The sequence below is a fragment of the Neoarius graeffei genome, chromosome 1 (genome assembly GCF_027579695.1).
Source record: "Neoarius graeffei isolate fNeoGra1 chromosome 1, fNeoGra1.pri, whole genome shotgun sequence".
Taxonomy (NCBI): domain Eukaryota; kingdom Metazoa; phylum Chordata; class Actinopteri; order Siluriformes; family Ariidae; genus Neoarius; species Neoarius graeffei.
The window spans coordinates 62,786,634-62,810,300 of record NC_083569.1 but is presented as its reverse complement, the minus strand read 5'-3'; the positions used below and the strand labels follow the sequence as shown (position 1 = coordinate 62,810,300).

The 23,667-nt window shown below is 42.3% G+C and overlaps 1 protein-coding gene across 2 annotated transcripts in view; it reads left to right on the top strand.

Moving 5' to 3' along the window:
* Positions 1–23,667, top strand: part of shroom4 (shroom family member 4) — an 86,636-nt gene that overhangs the window by 29,686 nt on the left and 33,283 nt on the right. Inside the window, exon 2 of one of the 2 annotated variants that reach the window (XM_060927129.1) lies at positions 3,529–3,680. In XM_060927129.1, coding sequence (XP_060783112.1) covers positions 3,529–3,680 — 152 coding nt within the window. Of the gene's footprint in view, positions 1–3,528; positions 3,681–13,216; positions 13,257–23,667 lie in introns of those variants that run through there. The other variant, XM_060928712.1, reaches the window with a different exon arrangement.

Here is a 23,667-nt window from a genome sequence, read left to right as displayed (position 1 = left end):
ATGGTTTGATGGATTTTGATGAAACGTTACACCAGGGGTCACCAAACTTTTTTTTTCTCTGGGGGCCACATTGTCGTTCCTGACTGTGATGGGGGCCGGGGTCGGGTCAGCTATATCACATAGAATTGTATGACCCAGACAAATATGACCACCAGCAGGCCTCATTGTGTAGTAGAGATTACTAGCCTGGCACAGCCATCCCCACTACTGTATCCATACTACTATATCAACACTTGATTCCTGGCACATATTTGTTAGTGGTTTGCAAAAGTAGTAATCGAGTCTTCACACTTTGTTTTAATTTGAAATACCACTGATTATTCCATTTATTTATTTTCTAATAAAAATATCAAAGCTGTCAAGGTAAGAAACATCTGCCTATTTGAGGTGATTGACACTGGCAAAGGTGAGTGGAAAATTATAAATTGTAGGTAGGCCTGTTGATATTATTAATAATATATAAAATAATTGTATGCAGCGCTTAATAAAGGTCAAATAAATAGGCCTATAAAATAAATACATTTTAAAAAACAGTGAAATTCTAATAATATGAGCAATAGATCACAGCAGTTGTGCTGTGTCCTGCACGTCATTGCTCTCATCCATGGCCAAAGCAAAAAACTCGAATTCTGACACTCTCTCATTCAGCTGGTCATACATGTTGTCCCCCAAATATTCGGTTTGCCTGGTCATAGTAGGTGCGGAGAGACTCACCGCATTGAGCGCATCCTTCTTGTCGGGACACACCTCCTCGGCCACAGCAAGCATGCATACTTTAACAAAGTCCCCATCAGTAAACGGCTTTCCATGGCTAGCTAGTAGGTGAGCTACCTTATAGCTAGCTCGGACAGCAGCCTGGTTGATCTGGGTTTGGTGAAGGAATACATTCTGTTGTGCAGCCAGTCCGCATTTCATCCTCCGAATCCTGTCTTCTCTTGTTTGCCCTCGCAAACTAGCATACTCTTTGTGGCGGGTTTCATAGTGACGACGCAGATTATATTCTTTGAAAACCGGCACACTTTCTTTACATACAAGATAAACTGCACGGTGGTGTAGTGGTTAGCGCTGTCGCCTCACAGCAAGAAGGTCCTGGGTTCGAGCCCCGGGGCCGGCGAGGGCCTTTCTGTGCGGAGTTTGCATGTTCTCCCCGTGTCCGCGTGGGTTTCCTCCGGGTGCTCCGGTTTCCCCCACAGTCCAAAGACATGCAGGTTAGGTTAACTGGTGACTCTAAATTGAGCGTAGGTGTGAATGTGAGTGTGAATGGTTGTCTGTGTCTATGTGTCAGCCCTGTGATGACCTGGCGACTTGTCCAGGGTGTACCCCGCCTTTCGCCCGTAGTCAGCTGGGATAGGCTCCAGCTTGCCTGCGACCCTGTAGAACAGGATAAAGTGGCTAGAGATAATGAGATGAGATAAACTGCACGGTCCTTACACTGAACGAAAAAATAATCGGTGGTCCACTGTTCTTTAAAAACTCTGCACTCTCTGTCAGCTTTTTGCTTACCGCTAGCCATTTTGCTGTCCTGAACACGGACAGTTCTCTGCGCATGCGCTGCCTGTCACTGCTTGATCGCGAGCATATGACGAAAATTCGGAAAATATGAATAGTTCATTTTATAACTAAATATCAATTTTATTTGATAAAATCAACAAAATACAAGATGCAGACATGTTGTTATTTGCCAAAAAGCAATTTAAAAAAATAGGCCATGACCACTTTTGGGGATTGCCTCATAGGGCTGGTTCAAGTGATGGGGGGCAGAGGGGCTGGGGGGCCGGTCAAAGGGGGGTGGTGGGTCGGATCTGGCCCGCGGGCCGTAGTTTGGTGACCCCTGCGTTACACAATTGCAGTATACTGCATGAAGGAAAATAATCCCGGTCCAATGTTTCAAAGGGGCGATAATTCAACTTATTTTTTTCGCAGTCCTGTTTTCCATCAAATCATGCACTCTGATTGGCTCGCAAGCGGTCCGGAATCCTACGATCCGGACCCCGGTTACGGACCTTTGGCGACTCACTTGTTCACAACAATAAACAACATGGTAGCAATTTTTGTCAACATTTATTTTCACATTTCTCAGTATAATGGCGTTAATTTTACAGCATGGATAGCGATAACGACAGTGTTCACAGCAAAAGCGAGTTTTACTGCTCTGAGGAAGACAAAATAAAAGAAAACATTTCAGGAGAAAGCCGAAAACGAGCTTGTAGCAGGTTTGTTCTAAATATGGTTTCCCTTTCGGGCGCTCTCATTTTCTGTTAGAATTTGGTAAAGAAAAATAAATGTTATTTACCAGCTTAAGGTCGGTCCGTATGGTGAAATACCGTGACCTCGGCCTTGAATACTGACCTTGGCCCAGAGGCCTCAGTCAGTATTTTCAAGACCTCGGTCACGGTATTTCACCATACGGACCGACCTTAAGCTGGTAAATAATCTATATTCCCTTACATATGGCAATATATGATGACAGGCTTAAAAGCGGAGGGTATTCTATAGTGAGTTTACTCACAGTTCTAGTTGACAGAGAGAGAGTATGCCATCCCTCCCACCAATAGAGCTTGGCCGTTTTCGCTCCCTTGACTCTCAGCAACAGATGGCTGTAGCATTATCAAGATGAGAACTCATGATTTCCTGATGATAGGGCGAAAGCTTTACTGTTGCGCTGCGTGGGACCCACAGTAAGCTTTTTACCATAGTCAAGGTTGAACTCTGAGGAAACTCGCACGAATACAGGGAGAACATACACAGAAACTCCAGACAGATAGTGTAACATACTGCTGTTCGATCCTGAGTGCTGTCCCCCCAACCCCATAAAAATGATTAGAAATATTCAAACAATAGCCATACTTGGCCTGATATACCTCCATAACACTAAGAACTTCACATTACACACGTTGATGCTACATGGATGTTGTTTGTAGACATTGTAGAGTCTACGTTGGAGACAACCGCTCTAGGCACTGCTGTAGAGCCAGGCACTATTTTCAATATAAAGGTTATAGTTGTGTTTTTAACATTTACTTCATTCTCAAGTCTTCTTTTACCAAATACACTCGCTCTACATATATGAGGGTAAAGAAATAATTGAGAAACATTTTCAGAGACCTTGGGGAAACAGTTTTGGTATGCTGCCGTATGGGGTTTAGCCTCTTTTTTGCTTCTGATGGTGATCTACGGTTTCTGACTGGGTGTATGATTTATGTTTTTGACAGAGCCGTTGTTTATTTTTGTTAGATTTATGTGACCATGTTATTTAGATTTGTGGACCCTTTTTATGGCCATTCAATCAGTATCCTAGGCATGGGCGTGTGAGTGTGGGAATTGTGTACGTTTACAGTATGGCAAGTTTATTTGACCTTTTTATCCATTCTGTACTGCTTCACAGAAAGAGGAAGTAAAGAAATCTGGTGTGTGTGTGTGCGTGTGTGTATACAGAAGTTCTTGGTTAATGTTTGATCTCATTTTACAAAGATGACCCATTTACCGATGATAACCTTTGTTCTTTCTTCCCGTCTGTCTGTCTCTCAGATAGAAGAAGGAGGGAAGGCAGCTGAGTGTAAGAAGCTGAGGGTGGGAGACGAACTGGTCAACATCAACGGCTCTGCACTCTACGGCTCCCGCCAAGAAGCTCTGATCCTCATCAAAGGCTCCTACAGGATCCTCAAGATCATTGTCCGCAGGTACAGACTTGTGCGCGCGCACACGTATGACCAACGGAAGGAAAGGCTGAAGTGAGTTAGATGACGTCACCATTGTGACCTTTTCAGTTTTTGAAGAGAAGCAATATGTGAGGGTGTGTGTGTGAGACACACAAGTATATATGGAAGTAGCCTCCCTGTGTGTGGTGTTTGTTTTAGGGGGGGCTGATATTGGGCAGATGACTATTAGGTCACTTCTGCCCCATGACCGCTGTATGACTCAGAGTGCGACTCCAGAGCAGTAACTACAGTAACCTGGATTCAGTAAACTCTCTGAAAGTGTGGCGTGAATATGATTACCATGAATTAAGCACAGACACACTGATCAAAATTAAAAATTTAATAAAAAAAATCATGTGATAAGTGTCAGAGGTCAATTCAGTACCTGATAAAACTTTTGAGAACCAGCCATGTAAAAGAACAAAAGCATAGCAGGGAAGTAAAAGTACATTTATTTGTTGTTGTTACTGCACTTAAGTCTGGTTCTTAAACTGTCCGTCTTTTATTTGAGATTTTCTTTCACCTAATACCTTTTGAGTTTTATTTACTATTTCTACTTTGTACTCCATTTTCCAATACTGTGTTACTACATCTGTATGTAAAATGACTTTTCTTATGAGAGCTTCAAAGAGTTGACGTAAATTCCTAACAAATCTAAGCAAAAATGAGACCCAATACCCATCACTGTAATCTATCTGTTACCAGGCTTTCGTCTAAACGGGGGAACAGGGGCGCTGCGCCCTCTTACTCTCGGCGTGCGCCCCCTTACCGACTCCGTGAAAACATCCCAGCAACACCACGTGACAATGTGTCTGATCATCAAATACGTTATAATTGCTCCAAAAATATTCCAATCATAGTAGATACACCGCCAGACGGTGCAAAAACAATCCGAATTGGCGTTTTCCAGACTGAGGCGCCATGGTGTTTAGTTGTTTACTTGTTGCGGCTGCTCTCGCGAGATTTGACATGGGTTACATACAAGGTCAGCCGACTTGTAGAGCGAGATTTCTCGAGACTGAATAACCTTTCACCCACCGGCGCGGGAGCTTTTGACAGAAGTAGTTCGCGAGTTGTTTTTGTTGACACTTGGGCATTTAAAGATGTCATCCCGCGGCACGAAGCGGAAGAAAGCCAAAGACTGTCCGGGGCAGAAGAAGATTACTTCTTTCTTTTTCAATGTTGACAGACAATTTGTTACAATTTCCCTCTCAGATACTCAGAATGTCCTATTGGAGCATTTTTCAAAGGCTTTGCACGGCGGGGGGCGGGGACAACCGGCACCATCTCACCCCCCTGCTTTGAGCGCCCTCATACTAAATTTTTCTAGAAAAAACCCTGGTTACTGTGTACACTTTTTTTATTTATTAAAAGTAGACGGCCTGTTGATTTCATAAAATCAGTGAAATTCAGTTACCTCTGAAATTTGGTCATTGTGATTGATTGTTTATTTCTGTAATATCTTTGAAGAAAATAAACCAAAAACAGGCCATTCTGTGGCTGGGACGTTATTTAATTTGAGGGGATTTCCTAGCAAATAATGTGCAGGAAATCACTCGCTTCACGCATCATATTTTGGGTTTTACGGCAGCTGGCATCCACGGTGTTGCATTACTGCCATCTACAGGTTTACCTTTGACCACACACTGACAGTTCCATCATTCTGTCGCTAAACGAACGGCTGATCACACCGAGGTGCTCGCTGACCGCCGATCTTTATTAGTTTAGGTCCTGTGTTTCCTTTCCTTCGCAACATCTTTTCTTCTCGCTTTCCGTTACTGTAGTCGGTCTTTCACGTTTCATTCACACACTCATGTCTTCCATTTTTCTCTCCGGTTTCAAATTTGTATCCCACAATGCCTTGTGCGAACAGGGAAAGCCCACCACGTGATGCATGACGTGTATCTTGAGTCAGGTGAAGCAGGAAAGAATAGCAGAGAATTTAGGGCCACAGGGCCCTAAATTCATTCATTGTTCTAGCCTAGTAAACTAGACCCACCCGCCTAGCGGCCAAAAATATTTTTGCCTAGCGAATGGGTCTAGCCTCGCACCATATAAACAAAAACACCCCGGGCATCAAATCGTGCCCGCCAATCACAACGCAAGGTTTTTGTTTGGATTCTTTGGGCGGGCTTTTGCAGGAGTGACGACAAAGCTGCGCGACGCTGGAGAAAGCACAGCAGGAAAGATGGCTACGGCTAGTGAACGTTTGACTCCGCTTTGGAATCAGTTTTAGAAGAATTAGACTTGGAGTTTTCGTTGAAACATGAGCAGGAAGAGGCTCTCCGCTCATTCCTTTTCAAGAAGGACGTTTTCGCTGTTTTGCCGACCGGCTATGGCAAAAGTCTGATCTACCAGCTGGCTCCGCTCGTAGCCAAAAGGATGGGGCTAGTTTGTGCAGTACAAAGAATTAATAAACAGCTTTGAAACTTTTTGATTGTTTCTTATTTTCCTGTTATTTTAAATTTAAGGGAAATTATTTCACCAAACACCACTAAATAAAAACTCTCAAAAACAGTTTAAGCAAACCCTTGAAAAACACTTGGGGAAAAAATGTGTATGTGGTACAGACTCCAAACTTGTGGTCATTATCTCCAAACTTCTTAATATCTAGAACCTGTTTATTAATTAATACGCATTTTGAAAAATTATTTATTTCAAGGCCTCCCCCACTGCTTTCTGTCGCTCTGACTACATCACAGTCACTGTTGCATTGATTGGTCAGAGCGTTGGCCTATACGCACAGAGACAGTTTGAAAGACAGCGGTTTGTTCCTCCTACCCGCTTCGGAAATGTCTACGGATCGAGGCCAGACTACATATTCACATTTAGTCTGGCTTGCCAGACTATCATTGTTCTATTTTTTAAAAAAAACTAATAAAATTGGAAGTCTGTGATTTTGAATTCAGTAGCTTTCAGTCCACTCAACAAAAATAATTGGGTGTCAGGGGAAAGTTCTTTTTATGACCTAAACATGAAGAATCTGAAAGGCAGTACAGCTTTAAGGTTGTTTTATATTGTAACGTCTAGCTATTAGCGTTTAACTAGTTGTATAACTTTTTTTTTTTTTTTAATTATGCTGGGTAATATTTTAGCGATGAGGAATAAACCTGTTTGTTAGCTTTATCAAATATTTCTATATTCCTTGGTTCTTTGGTAAACAAAAAAGGTATTAATTTACAATCAGTAATTAATATTAATGAGCTGATAGACACTTTTTTTTCTCTGTGCTGTTTTACTGTCACGAAAGAAGTTTGAGTTGTAACTTCAAGTATTTATTTTGAGCTTTTAAAACTGCGTTTATTTAGAGAATACTTGCACTTTTACTCATAAAGAATTAGATTACTCTTACTGCCTCTTTCTGCCTCTCTGAAAGGCCGCTGTAGTTATCCAGATACCAATAATCATCATATGGAGCACTTGCATGTGACGTCACATCCGATCCAGATTGTAAACAGACGCCACCTTGTCGGTCAAATGCCATATTTCCGCCCTCTACTTCTGCTTCTGCTTCTACTTCTACCTTTTGTTCTGGAAAACCCTACTATATACAATTCTACTACAACGTCAACTCCACTGAAAATCAATAAAACATAAGACGAGTGGAATCCTGTGTCCGAGTCCTTCCCTTTCAAGTGTGGGAAACCCATGATGCTCACATACACTTGACAGTAGGCTGCCACGGGACCCTGACAGGCGTGCAAAATGGATTGCTGCTATCAGGTATACCATATATACAGTAATAGTGATAGACTACAAGCTCTCCCTACCTGTGCACGTTTTTTGTTTTTTGTGTGTATTTTTGCGTGTTGTTCGTCTGTACCGGACTTCAATATCCACTACAACCGTATGGAGTTACTGGACATTGGTTTCCAGCAGAAAATGACGGTTTGTAGCGATTTCCATCGCATGCACAACGTTCCGGACGAGATAGCGAGACCAGCGGGGTCTCGATACTTAAGTGACTTACCCGTCCAATGAGGATTGTTATTTTCTTGTTTGCAAGATGCCACATCTGAGGGCGGCTGACAAATCCTGAATTTCTGTAAAGATAACTGTCCAGAGATTTATAAGCACGCAGTGCTTCACCACTGAACAGCGAGGGAAAGTTAATGAGGTAATTATACACATCTGGGTATTCCACTGGCAGTTCAATATCTTCTGACACGGTCGTGAAAACTACGTCCGGTAATCGATAAGGGTCACTAATCTGTAGGTCGTTTATTTTAGACATGTATCTAGTTATCTGTTCATTAGAAAAATGAGCCGTGTAGTCCGTCTGTTGAAATTGATCCATTTTGTACACGAGTGCAGCAATATTCAGCTGTGTTTTTTACCGACAAGATGGCGGCTGTTTACATTCCGGTCACTTGACTGCAAGAGGTCTATAGTAGAGCCCTGCACTCCCGCGGGAGTCCCGCGGGACCCGATGCAAAGCAGTGCGGCGCAGGACAAATTTTGAAAGCTCATTGCGGGCGGGAGGGGGAGTGCACGGTGCGGGTGGGAGAGGTGATAAGCTGCAGTCCCGCTAAATAAAAACGTGTTTAAAATAAAATTTATAAATTATTAATTTATGTCTATCGTATATAATTTGTGCTGGATATTTTATTTGGCATTAATAAAAACATTTTAAGATGCCTAAATTTGCGGATGTGGTCTAATCTCGCGTACGTTTCCGATTCCTTTCCGCTCTTCCGTGTTTGAGATCTCCGATCATGGCAGAAGAGCAGAGCTCCTCTAGTGAAGCTCACAGTGCTTCAGAAGTAAGTTCTGCTTTAAAAAGAGGTACATTTACCGTTAAAAAGTCGAGTATTAGTCCTAAGTATTAAAAAGTATTTTAAAAAGTATTAACTAGTATTAAAAAGGACTTTGTATCGCACAGATTGTTCAATTTAAAGCTAGAAATAGACAGTGTATAATCTGAGGAGCTGGTTGTGGTTGCGCAGCACTTCATATGAGAGGAGAATGAAATCGCGGTTGGAATCATAACGCCACAGACTCGGAAGTGCGAGTGCGCAAAGCGAGAGCTGTCAATCATGAGTGCATGCAGCGCTCAACTTGGAATGTGTCAGCAGAATGTCAGAGTCTAAACAATAAACTTAGAATAAATGAAGGATCGGTCAGTGGAGAGCTCAGCTAAGCTCAGCATGTTTAATTCCCCAAGCCAATGACAAGAACTTTCGTGAGAAATAACGCGAACGTCTGCATCATGCGGGATTTGCGGGCGGGAGCGGGACAAAATATGGCAGGCGCGGGCGGGAGCGGGACTGAAAATCATAATTCTTTGCGGGAGCGGGCGGGAGCGGGACTGCACAATGCGGGCGGGAGCGGGACTGAAAATTCTGTCCCGCGCAGACCTCTAGTCTATAGGTAGGGTTGAGTTCTGAAAAGCCTTGTATTACAGCCTACAAGCTTGAATTTTATTCAATACTAGCTTTTCAATTATAGTATTTGATGGCGTCATTCATCAATTATCACTGTTTGAATCAGAAGAGTTTTGAATGTACGAGCACTGGCATCAGGATCCTAGGCTTGGTTTCAGTGATGCAGCGATATTACCCATACCTACTGAGAACAGAGGAAAAAACTCCAGTGGCAGTCCATGGAAATGTATTTCTCCCCATTGTATACTGACTTCCAGTGGTGGAATCCAGAACTACAATGAATATGTGCATGAATGGCAGCATTCTTCGTCTTGCAAGGCTGATTGCAGGAGTTTGAGACTGTACGCACATTGTGTGTGTGTTTGAGAGGTGGCTGTCTGTAGTTGGAGTGGATTTCCCCACAATGATTAAGCCGGATGATTCTTCTGTATATACATTTCCAGATACTACCAAATCAGGAAGGGTCCTGTATACCAGGAGTGACCCTATATATCACAAATGGCAATGTACACCAGGAACGGATCCTGGAGTAAACGATTCCGAGTTGAGGGCAAAGGGGACGAGGAGAGTAGGAGCAGGGGGTTGGGGGGAATGGGGAAAAATTCCTCCTCATTTCATAGCCATTTATTTGGCAGCAGTCCAGAAATGCACCACTGAGGTTCAGTGTTACAAGCCTGCCTGTGGTTTTTCCCTCTATGGCTTTCAAGGCATCCCGTGTGTGTGTGTGTGTGTGTGTGTGTGTGTGTGTTCTGTGCTTCTCTGTTCCTGTGGATTACTGAACTCTTGTCACACCATCAGGGATTAAAGTGGTGCATATGGAGCCTGGATTGTTGGTTAGGCTTTTGCTATATGGACAGATTATGTGTATGTTTTCTTTGGTTTGTGTGTGAGCGAGGATGTGAATTATGGAATGGTCGGTTAAGAAAGCACACGTCTAGCTTTCAGGGTTCTTGGCTGTATATCACAAAGCTCCATTGTGTCATTTTCGGGTGATGCAGTTAAAGCTTGTTACATGTTTTAAAGCCTGTTTTTTGTCGGTTGCTGGTTTCTTGTCCCTTCCATTTTGTCAATTCAGTTAAAAAAAAAAAATCAGTAGCATTTCCCATGACTGTTTTGGTTGCTGAAGTGCTTCTTTAAAACAGCCTCTTACATACATGTCAACCTTTGGTCAGTCAAACCTGTATAACCAACCTCCAAAATCCGTATTTCCCTTATAAAATCCGTATAAGGTGCAAATTAAAATAATTTACCTAAATTTTGAATGATAATTAACAATGCTATATCCCAGTTACTTTTTATTCAATATTAATAACAATAAACCTTCAGAATGAATACAAAGCTCCAATGTTTGACAAAAACACAGTGTTATCAGCGTAGTTACGAAGGAAATACTTCGTTGCTTGGAGACAGGTTTCACCGAGCGGCTATTATGCACAAGACTTCATATTAGCCACAAAGTCAGGAAAATCTGTTCGTAAAATTGTTATAATGACCAAATACAATGAAAAGTATTTTTCCAGTCTCACCTGTGAAAGGTAATCCCATGTGCTCTCGTTTGGACGGTAAACCTGTTGGTACAGTTAAAGGGATAGTTCGGGATTTTTGACATGAATCTGTATGGCATCCCCATCAATAGTGTCGTGCAAACACACTGACTTACCCCTGACAGCATCCTGTGAGTCCAGTTCTTGTCCAGTTTTGGTCCAGACGAAAGTAGTCCGGCAAGTTTGTTGGGGTCACGAAAGTAAAACGTTTTTCGTCTCAAAACAGTACGTGTTCAAAGAGTGATATATTTGCATCACAAAACCGTTGCCAAATAAAAAGTCAGACCTCGAAATCGCTTGGCACTATTTTCTCCCCCTTCTTATCACTACGCGCTGCCGGCTTCATCCAGCTGCGGCTCCAGCTTCAAGGATAAGCTGGAGCCGCATAAGTAGGAGTCCCGGTGGGTGGTTTGTATTCGATTCGTTTATATCCCGACCTTGTCAGCTGTCAGATTTATGTTCATGGACCCGGTAAGCTGGTAAATAATTTTTTTTTTTTTTTCTTTACCAAATTCTAACAGAAAACGAGAGCGCCCGAAAGGGAAAACCGAGCCGAGCCGCCTCACGGCTGTAATGCAAATTGCTTTCCTCCTCAGTATACAAGTGCGCTTCCATGGCAGGGAAAAAGAAACTACCACTGCTGCCCATGTAGTGCCCTATTTATACAAATAGGAGTCATTCAGGATTCAGCCATGACACGGAGCAAAAACATGGCTGAATCCTGAATGACTCCTATTTGTATAAATAGGGCACTACATGGGCAGCAGTGGTAGTTTCTTTTTCCCTGCCATGGAAGCGCACTTGTATACTGAGGAGGAAAGCAATTTGCATTACAGCCGTGAGGCGGCTCGGCTCGGTTTTCCCTTTCGGGCGCTCTCGTTTTCTGTTAGAATTTGGTAAAGAAAAAAATAAATAAATATTATTTACCAGCTTACCGGGTCCATGAACATAAATCTGACAGCTGACAAGGTCGGGATATAAACGAATCGAATACAGACCACCCGCCGGGACTCCTACTTATGCGGCTCCAGCTTATCCTTGAAGCTGGAGCCGCAGCTGGATGAAGCAGGCAGCGCGCAGTCATAAGAAGGGAGAGAAAATAGTGCCAAGCGATTTCGAGGTCTGACTTTTTATTTGGCAACGGTTTTGTGATGCAAATATATCACTCTTTTGAACACGTACTGTTTTGAGACGAAAAACGTTTTACTTTCGTGACCCCAACAAACGTGCCGGACTACTTTCGTCTGGACCAAAACTGGACAAGAACTGGACTCACAGGATGCTGTCAGGGGTAAGTCAGTGTGTTTGCACGACACTATTGATGGGGATGCCATACTGATTCATGTCAAAAATCCCGAACTATCCCTTTAAACGCAGCACATGAATGAGGCACCTTTATTCTCGGCTACTGTCTAGACGCTATACCAGAGACGGTTGAAGACTCTCTCTACTTTGCCACATCCAATATGGCGGCGAGGATGACGTATGATTCTACGCAGAAGGCGGCGTCTGTGTTTATATGTCTATGACTTCACGGTTGGCGGGATTCTCGCAATGCGGTGTGCGCATGATCAAAAGTGGAACGAAATCTCGCTACCACAAGATAACGTGCGATTTCATAAGACTCTACTGGCTGGCTGTGGTGTACAGTACGTTTGTAAATGTTATGCGTTCTTTTATCATCGTGGGAATTGATTGTAGCTCTAAATAAATATTGAAGTTTTTTTAAAGAATCCGTACAACTTTATACGCCCATATACTACATTTATTGAATCAAATCCGTATAAAATACGGACATTCCGTATAGGTTGACATGTATGCTCTTAAGACTTGAACATCCTGGGTACATTCCCTGTTTGTTAGCAAGTTTATACATGGAGGCAGTATTATAGCTTTTCATACAGTTGGACTGTCGTATTATATAGCTCTGTTATGTTTCCATGGTATTTTACGAGAGAAGTCTTTATGTTTTAGAAAAAAAACTATTTACAGTTACAGATGTCTGTAAGTGACTCAGTCAAAATGACTGCAATAATAACTTAGTAGCATTTTTTGTGTGTGTGTTTTGGGCACGGCTAATGGTCATGTGTTTCTGGTCAAAACTTATTTCCAACTTCAATAAAACACATGAAAATGCATTATGTCTTCTCATTTAGATGATCTCTGTGTGTGTGTACACACACCAGGTGCCAGCCATCTGGAAACCAAACTCTGACTGAGCTGACCCCTTCCATGCCAGACCCTCCTTTCCGAGTTTTATTTCCACTCTGTTTCCTCCTCCGTACTATCCATCCTTGATCTCTAATTCTATAATGCATCTATAGAGAGCGTGCACGTGACGTCACGAGGTCACGTGATATTTGTTTATCTGCCATCTTGGACGGCATGGCTGCGCATAGAACTTAGACAAACCCGTTCTAATTATCAAGTGTGTGGGAGTAGATCTTTCGAGAATTGGTTATATCTTGTTCAGCATTTGGTTGTACCAATAGACAGGGCCAAAAGGACGGCCTGTCATTTTATAGATTCCCCGCAGACGAGGAGAGACGCGCAAAATGGGTGTCCGCTGTGCGAAGAGAACCGGTACCCCAGTTCTACCAGCTGAATTTGTAGTGAACACTTCATATCAGGTAGGTGTAATCTTCTAATTCAATACTCCTAGTACATCTGTTAAGTTGATTTTCAGATTGAATGATAACTGCATACTTAGAAACTAGACAGAACAGTGTTTGTGGCCGTCAGTCCGCTTGATCTCTAACGTTTAAAATGGCTATGCCTAGCCCTACTACCCTGGCCTAGTCTATGACAATGTTTTATCTTTTTGGCTCATATATGCCTTTGAAAGGCCAATCCATAGTAGGGATGGTGAAAACTAAAAAAAAATCTTGACCAACCACCGAGCCTCATTAGCCGGTTAAAGTCGAACCTATGAGTTTAAACAGGGATGCAAACGGCACGCCTTTTGGCGGATGCCAACTTTTTCACGGCTGAATCACGCAGATCCGTTTTTTTTTGGGGGGGGGGGGGGGTGCATTGGAGTGTCTGAATAATTTCATCAGAGTAAATCCTGTATTAAAATTACTAAATAAGCAAATGCTGTTACAGTCCATGAAACAGGAAGTATGAGAAGAAACCAGTAAATCAGAAAGCTGTCCACGTTTTCGCGGAAGCTGCGCAAATGTGCGCAGCTTTCTGATTTACTGTTTTCTTCTCTCATCTGGAACTGAGTTTAGATTTCGAACATTCTTACGATAAAACGTCCTGCATAGTCTCTTTATGATAAACGTCTTAATGCCACTTACCCGTGAGGTTATCAAGTAGACATTCTTCTTCGGAACCTTCCAGAGGTATAGTTGGGATACCCATCCCGTAACAAAATATTTATAAGCTTTGAGGGCTTTGCCAGTGTAACACGATTCACGATTAACAAGAAAATTGTAAATGTCGTGGTAGGCCAGATCGGGCAAATCGCTGGCACCGCAGCTCTGAATTTCCCTGAACAAGGATTGCGGCAAGTTGTACGGATCTGCAATCCCCAACCTGGAACACTTTTCCACGTAACGCTGCCTCACGTCACCTTCAAGATGCTGAACAAACTTAGATAAGTTATCGCTTGATGTAGATGGGGTATTTTCCGAATTTTCTTGGGGATTACTCCCTGGATCCATTACGCTCGCGCAAGGTAAACAATCCTGATGCCGTCCAATATGGCGGAGTACACACGTGCGGGTCACGTGACTGCACATCCTCTATACCGCTTATCCGTCAGGGTCGCAGAGAAGCTGGAGCCAATCCCAGCTGACTTTGGGCAAGAGGATGGGGTACACCCTGGGCAGGTTGCCAGTCTATCACAGGGTTAATGCAGACATGAACAACTATTCATACTTGTATTCACACCCATGGGCAATTTAGAATCTTTGGACTGTGGGAGGAAACCGGAGCACCCAGAGGAAACCCATGCTGGTACATGGAGAACAAGCAAACTCCACAGAGAAAGGTGGCAGCTGGCTGCAAGATTCCAACCTAGAGCCTTCTTGCTGTGAGGCAACAGTGCTACCCACTGTACCACTATGATGCCCCCCTGTAATACTAGTGGTTGCCAGTTTCCACTCACTATCTCACACTTCCCTATTGCACAACAGTTAATTGTATTTCAGGAAGCTTGCTCCATGACAGTTGTCGCTGCATCTTTTCAAACTGATTCTCAGACACCGTTCTAGGATCCTTTCTGTCCTTCTCTGTGTATGTATGTGATTGGCCAGTATGTGCTCATTGTGCACATCTACTATTGAGCACCATCTGTGTCCTCTTCTGTTCAAACCAGCAGATGACACATTTAGGGTATGTGAAAATGGGAAGATGACGCATGCAGTAAATAGGATGTTTGTAGTGTTCATTGGCTGGAAACGGTGTGTATCCCCTTCCTGCTTACATGCATACTATTGTTCAAATGGTTAAACTGTGTTTCTTAGTCAGTTTCTGATGTGTGTTATATAAAAATCTCTATCCATTATCCATAACCGCTTATCCTGTGCAGGGTCACGGGTAAGTTGGAGCCTATCCCAGCTGACTACAGGTGAAAGGCGGGGTACACCCTGGACAAGTCGCCAGGTCATCGCAGGACTGACTCATAGAGACAAACAACCATTCACACTCACATTCACACCTACGGTCAATTTAGAGTCACCAGTTAATCTAACCTGCATGTCTTTGGACTGTGGGGGAAACCGGAGCACCCGGAGGAAACCCACGTGGACACGGGGAGAACATGCAAACTGTATATAGAAAGGCCCCCATCGGCCATTGGACTTGAACCCAGGACCTCCTTACTGTGAGGCGACACCACTGTGCCATATATGCACAAATCAAATTCTTGCTCTTTCTATACAGACCATATTCCATAAAATGTAATCTCATACCATCTTCTGTACCTCTGTACAGTGTCTACCAAGGGTGCGGTGCTCATCTTGCGGTGGGCAATTCCTTGGGAAATTCCTAGCCACTTGCGTCACTCTTCCTGGTCCTCCCAGTTGCTCTTCCTCCTGCTGCTTCCTGTTTCACTTGCTGATTGTAGCAGCATGGTTAGGCAGTGTGTTCACAAGGCTATTAGCAGGGGACTGACCGTTAATCCCTGCCCAGGACAAGTCCCGCAGCACAGGCCATTGTTTAGGCTATGAGTGTATAGGAGTGAGACAGAAAACTATGTACACTAGTCATGCGCAGACAGAAAGAGACACACACACACTTTTATTTATATATATTTATATATATATATATATATATATATATATATATATATATATATATATATATATATATGTATGTGTGTATATGTATGTGTGTGTGTGTGTGTGTGTGTGTGTATATATGTGTGTTTGTATGTATGTGTATATGTGTGTATGTATATATGTGTGTGTATACATACACACAAAAAAAAAGAGGAAGGGGAGAATGGTACAGGAAAAGCGTGTAAAAGAGGGAAGTGTTGCTGTCTGATCTTTTGTATTTATTTTATTTTTTTTAATATGAGGAGGGTTGAATCACTATTATTCACTGTGTACTCAGGAAAAAATACTTCCAGTGGACACAGTACTCTCACGGACTATAACGATCAGTTATGAGAACCATTGTCTCTGCACCACGACATCTACAATATGCATATGTGAAATGTATAATTTTTTTTTTTTAAGCATTTATTTCTACAACCCCGTTTCCAAAAAAGATGGGATGCTGTGTAAAATGTAGACAAACAGAATGTGATGACTTGCAAATCATAAAGTATGTTTCACTGAAAATGACACGTACAAATAGACAATAGTACAAAGACACAGCATATCAGATGTTGAAACTGAAATTTTGTTGTTTGGAAAAAATATGCTCATTTTGAATTTGATACAAGCAACACATTTTCAAAAAAGTTGGGACAGGGGCAACAAAAGACTGGAAAAATTGTGTAATGCTTTAAAAAAAAAAACACCTGGTGGAACATCTTATCTCATTATCTCTAGCCGCTTTATCCTTCTACAGGGTCGCAGGCAAGCTGGAGCCTATCCCAGCTGACTACGGGCGAAAGGCGGGGTACACCCTGGACAAGTCGCCAGGTCATCACAGGGCTGACACATAGACACAGACAACCATTCACACTCACATTCACACCTACGGTCAATTTAGAGTCACCAGTTAACCTAACCTGCATGTCTTTGGACTGTGGGGGAAACCGGAGCACCCGGAGGAAACCCACGCGGACACGGGGAGAACATGCAAACTCCACACAGAAAGGCCCTCGCCGGCCCCGGGGCTCGAACCCCGGACCTTCTTGCTGTGAGGCGACAGCGCTAACCACTACACCACCGTGCCGCCCTGGTGGAACATCTTGCAACTAATTAGGTTAATTGGCAACAGGTCAATAATATGATTTGAGTGAGTGTAAAAAGAGCATCCCAGAGAGGTGGAGTCTCTCAGAAGTAAAGATAAGGAGGGTTCACCGCTCTGTGAAAGACTGTGTGGGCAAACAGTGCAACAATTTAAGAATAATGTTCCTCAATGTAAAATTACAAAGAATTTGAGCATCACATCATCTATAGTACATAATATCCTTAAAAGGTTCAGAGAATCCAGAGAAATCTCTGTATGCAAGGAAAAAGGCTGAAAACCAGTATTGGACGCCCGTGATCTTCGGGCCTACAGACGACACTGCATTTAAAAACAGATGGGCCCGAACTCTTTTACAATGGACTGAAGTGACTATGGACTAAGATTCTGTGGTCTAATGAATTGTGGAAATCATGGATGCAATCATGGCTAAAGGGGAGAGGGATCATCCGGTTTGTTATTAGCAAACAGTTCAAATGCCACCATCCATGATGGTGTGAGGGTGCAGTAGTCCACGTGGCCTGAGTAGCTTCATATCTGGGAAGGCACCATTAAAGCTGAATGAGATGTACACATTTTGGAGCAATATGCTGCCATCCAGATGATATATCTTTTTCAGGAAAGGCCTTGGTTATTTCAGAAACTCAATGCCAAAACACATTCTGCATGTGTTACAGTTGCATTGCTTTGTAGTAAAAGAGTCTGGGTGCTAAACTGGCCTGCCTGCAGTCCAGACCTGTAACCCATTGAAAACATTCGGTACATTTATGAAGCAAAATAAAAAAAAATACAGCAAAGGAGACTCCAAACTGTTGAGCAGCTGAAATCTTCTCGGGCAGGAATGCTACAGAAATTGATGTCCTCAATTCCTAAAAGTTTACTGTGTGCTTTTTAAAAAGGTGATGCAACACAATGGTAAACATGCCCCTGTTCCAACTTTTTTAAAAACATGTTTCTGGCATCAAATTCAAAATGAGCAATTTTTTTTTTAAACAATAGTAATATTTCTCAGTTTCAATATTTGATAGTAATATATTACACAGCAACTTTTTTGGAAACCCAACTTTTTTGGAAACAGGGTTGTAAAATGAAGCAAAATTATCTGCTAATAGAAAAAGATCATTTCAAATTTGAAATGAATATTAAGCTTACTTGACTCTTTTTTTTTAAATATTTTACCATAATCTCAACATAAGTATTAAATAAACACAACTGTTTGCGTCGTTATTTTTATTTAATTTTTTTAATGCAACTAGTGCTAGCCAATTTTGAGCATGCCCCCCCCCAATATTCAAAACCAGCTATAAATTTAGAGAATTAAGGTTCCAACTAGTCGTCGTCGTCATAATCATTAAAAATGGAAGATCGAAATAAAATAAACATTTAAATTAAATGAAATACTGTACAGACTCTCTCTGCCACACTGCCAAAAAAAAGTTGATGTTTGGATTTAAAGGAGATACGCAGAGCCATGGCCTCACTTTCGTTTATTAATGCCTTGAGACCTCAAGAACGGCACAGGAATAGTTTTAAGCGTTAACAATAAATCTAATAGTAATTTTTACGATGAAAGTGATTCATATAAGTAGCGGTCTGAGTGAATGACCTTGACGTCTGTAACATCACAGCAGGAAGTCTATCGGTCTCATCGCCATTTCCGCTATACTAAAACACAGAGCCGACTGCAACTCCGATCCTCCATTTTGAGCTAATTTATCGCCATGCCACGGAGATGTGTTTTTGGCCGGCGCAGCAACACGACAGAAGGTGGATTTACGTTGCATTCACGGCCCAAGAATGTTCAAACTGCAAAGATTTGGACGCATTTTGCGAGAAATTCACGGGCACATTGGGAGCCTACGAAGTGGTCTCTCCTCTGCTCTGCACATTTTACTGAAGACTCGTACGAGACCTCTGATCTGTTGGAGCGTTGGCTATAAGCCTGTATTGAAAGAGGGTGCAGTATCATCAATTAAATAAAACCACAAGAAAAGGAAAGTATGTATGGTATGTATGCATGTATTATTTTTAAAAAGGAAAGTAATTTCAGTTGCACCAGTTCTCCTGGAGTGTGAGCCGAGGGTCGTTGGTAAAACCTGGGACGGAACAGCACGTGACATATTATCGCTCGGGCAGTGACCTCCCCGAGGGTTGTTGCTAAAACCGGCGACGTCCCGGGTTTTAGTAATTGCCTGAGCCGAGCACTAATGGCGGCATACTCAGTATGGAGAATGAGTGGAGCAGCCGTCTGATTTATTCACTGGATATTGCTGCCATCTCCCCCTTACATGGAAGAAGCGAATGAACGGAGAACTGAACGAACAACTGAAAGGCAGATTGTTTCAAAGCAATCGGCCGCGAGATCGGCCTTCAAGAAGCGAGAACGCAGACGGGTAAGCTCCGACTCTCATTTGGATACAAAACAAAAACAACACTCGTTGTTTACCTGCAGTTAGATTAATACATGTAACTTGTATTGTGTGTTTAAATTACCGGTATAAGATTATTTAATTTGCTTCAGAATGTGATTGTCTCAGTCCATCTGATTTATTTAATTAGCCTTTTACATTTTATCAGTGAAAATGCATGCATGTACATATGTGTTGCATAAGTTATAACACCCATCCTGTTTTAAAGAGTCAACCCACAATCAATGAAGTCAAATCAGTCTTAGTTGAGCAAGTCGGTAACGGGATTTCTTACTTTCACCATAAGTATTTATTTATATGACTTTTGGTCTATAGCTGTCAAAGGCCTCAGCCTTAAAGGTCATAGGCAACGGTTTTCAATTTATGCACATTTGAAACTTTGTTAAAAAACCCTCTAATTTTCTTCTGGTCCCAAAAAGTATTGTTAATAAGTAATAATTAAAATAAGTTAGTGCTGATCGCTGCGAATTTCTGTTCGGCTATTTTCGTGACCACTCGGCACGTGACGTCATTCAAGACAAACAAACCGCTTGAGTTGAGTCCACTAACGTTTACTTGCATTGCCGTTCAGCTTGAGTGCAGACGTGCGTTTGGGTATTTCCAAAGAAAAACCCCCATGCCTTATTGTTGTGCAGTGAACTGTAACAACGGGACCGGTTCAGGAAGAAGTTTTTACCTTTTTCCAAGAGAGGAGAAGAGGCAGAGAGAATGGATTGGCTTTTTCCGGAAGAGGCGGAGTGAGAGGATTGGCTTTTTCTGAAAAAGGAGAAGAGGCGGAGCAAGTGGGTTGACTTTTTCCGGAAGAGGAGACGAGTCAGAGAGAGTGGATTGTGCACGTGAAACAAAGTCAAGCAGTCAAAGAAGAAACGGCGCAGCAACGCTCAAACAAAAAAGGAGAAGATTGGAGGTAAACATTTTTACTTTTGCTTGCAATTGACAAGTCAAGAATCCTGAGGGATCCTGTACAATCATTGTGGAAATGAGACAAAGGGATATTTCCTCACTTAGAGTAGGCTATAAATAGTTTAATGCCGTGGATGGCAGGCTAACGTGGCCTACCGGCGCACTGTCCAATAATCGTTACCTATATCCACTAGGGAGGGCGGTTTAATTATTCTTCAAAAGGGCTCTTAGTATTACGATGAAAGTAAGAATTTATCATAACTACCAGGATAAATCATTTGGGCGCGAGTCTTGTTGAGGTCCGGGGTCACCGCGATCAGAGTCGGCCGAGTCGCTGTCCGATTCCGAGGCCGCACGGTCAAACCAGTGAGCCACATTCACCGATTGCTTCGCAACGGCCATAGGTTCATACATGTATGGTTTCACCTCTCGATATTCAATTTAGAGAGTTCCTACTTCAAAATCGTTATTGCTTTCAGACATTTTACACAGCCTCTCATAACCAAAGTCCGTACACGTGTGCTCGGTTCGCAAGTAAACACAGAACTGCTCCCAGTCTGTTTGGCTTAAATGACGTCAGGACGACGGTCCCCTGGCGGTGAAAATGCACATAAATGAGATGTAAACAAACCTTCGGAAATTGGGCAAAACAGTATATTTTAAGCTTTATTCAATTTTAGGGTGCAGATTGGACACTAGGAAGATTGAATTTGCTTTTTGGGTCGTTCTCCTAGAAAATAAACTTGATATTCTCCGTTCCACCTCCGACCATTGCCTATGACCTTTAAAACCGGTTCCTGCTGTGACGTCACGCGCTCGGGGCTGGCTGGCTCAGCGGGGCAGCTTGAATGCCATCTTTGCAGTCGATTTTAACTCTCAAAAATATAATTCCCATTTATGCAGCATACAAGAGTCAAGGATGAAGATACCATCCACTCAAATTTATTTAAAAAAGAGGTTCTGCGTATCTCCATTAAATAAGCAAATGGATAAGCACCTTTGTTTGGATAATTACTGCAGTGATTTATATGTTTCAGCTGGCAACAGTTCTTTTAACCCTAACTGATGCAGTGAGTAGCTTCTCATTTCTTTAAAGGTCTCATTGCATCGTTTTTTCATTAATTGTGTGGTGGTCTCTAGTATGAATGAATGCCCTGTGAGCCGGTTTTGGTGAAAAAAAAAAAAAATGCTGTGGTTCTCCTGTTTCGTGCTGTTCTAGTTTGGTGGAGGAGTGGGTGGCGGGAGAACGACAGGATTTCAGCTCTTATTCAATATTCATGACATGTAAACTTGTTACCTCTGATTGGCTAACAGCACTGACACGCTACCTCCAGTGGGTCAGAACAAGCGGATGTGGGTGTCTTTGTAAAAAATTTTTTGATTGGCTAATATGGTCTCGACATCGATGTTTTGACCAATAACATTGTAGATAACATGAATTTTACATCCCATTCAACGAGATTTAAACGAGACTAAAGATGGCGACTTACAAATAATGTGTAAACATTGTTGGAGTTAATAAAGTTTGAACAGCATGAAGGAACATACCCCAACCCCCTGAAATTAATAAAAAAAAAATTCTCAACGGATTTGGCATAATATAAAAAGGTTGTTTTTTTACTCAGGAAAAGCGGAAAACTCTCATCCTTGCCTGGCTTGTGACCATGTCATGCATGCTAATGTGGAGAATATGAACATGCCATTTTGTAACAAAAAGTTCATGTTTTACTTACAGCTTGTGAGCTGGCGGTCGATCGTCTTGACGGTACAGATCCAGGTATTAAAAACAACCTCGAAGCAAAACCACTACTGAAGGCACTGAAGTTTGAAAAGTCACTGTGGTTGAAATGATCAGAACACAGTACTAACACTGCATTATACTTCGCTGGTGGTGTTCCAAAGATCAATTCCAACCATTTCTTCTTCACCTCTTCTATCTTGGGCAAGAAATGCAACGTTGATGTGTTACTGCCACAAATAACACGGGCACGAACTTGTTCAGACATGTTTTCAACTTGCTGTTAGGTCCTCTTCATTAGCTACTGACGAGATGGGCCCTGCTATCTCTCCTTGCGCTTAAATCCGAACTTTCTTCCCGTGGGCGGTCACAAGCCAAGGTGGGCGAGGCCATGAATACTAATTTTCAAAGTGACGCAAGTTCGTAGGGCTTTTTCAGATTCGCTCGTTTTTCTGACTATTTTCTTTCATAAGCTAATACAGGGAATGGGAGTAGAATTACATTTTCACATGCAGCATGCATATGCAACTCGGAGTGAGTTATGGTATTTCAAAAAGAGCCAGTATTAAACGTTTTTGGTGGAAGGGCACCTTTAACAAACATGTCGGAAGACGTATCCCGTGGTCATGGAAAAGATGTTAGTGTTTCAGAAGGGTCAAATTATTGGCCTGCATCAAGCAAAGAAAACAACAATGGAGATTGCTGAAATGACTATAGCTGGGTTAAGAACAGCCCGATGCATTATTAAAACCCTGAAGGATAGTGATGAACTGTGAACTTCACGGAAGACACATCGTGGGGGGGAATCTAGACTTGAGTGTGATTTCGAGATCACTTCAATGCTTGGTGAAGTTGAATCATTAAAAAAATCCACAGTAGAACTCACGGCTATGTCTAATAGTGAAAATAAGAGTCTTTCCACATGCACAATACAGCGAGAACTCACAGGACTGGGATTACACAATTGACAATGTCTCCGTACTCTCATCATTTACCTGTTCTTGCTCTGATGGCTTGGTGTGTTGTAACATGCAAAAGAAGTTCCATCATGACATATGAACAGCCAGAGCTTTAGAGGCTGTCCACACGGCAACGGATTCAGGTGAATCTGATAAAATTGTTTATCGTTTCGGCCTGGCGTCCACGCGGCACCGGCGTTTTGGGTGCCCCAAAACGAGAACGGGTTCCAGAGTGGAAAAATCTGGCAACGGCACCGTTGCGAAGTCGTCTGGATGAGTAGAACGGATTTGTTTACGATGACGTCACAACCACATGACTAGAACAGGCAGCACTCTCGCTGTTTTGTATGAACCACTGCATTGCATTCACTTTTATATACAGCTTTTCTTTTAAATAAACAAGTAACTGAACCATTTCTTGAATTTCTTTTTTTAATTGGATAAGACTGCTTTTCAAAATGTTCACACACAATATAAAAAGTTATATAAATTATATAAAAATGCTTTTCAAAATGTTCACACACAATAAGAAAATTAAGTTATATAAAACTAATTTGTACACACAGAAGGCACGATTTCCTCGCGTAGTTGCAGCCATCTTCTTCTTGTTGTTGTGTGCTTGTTCCTGTGAGTGCTTCAT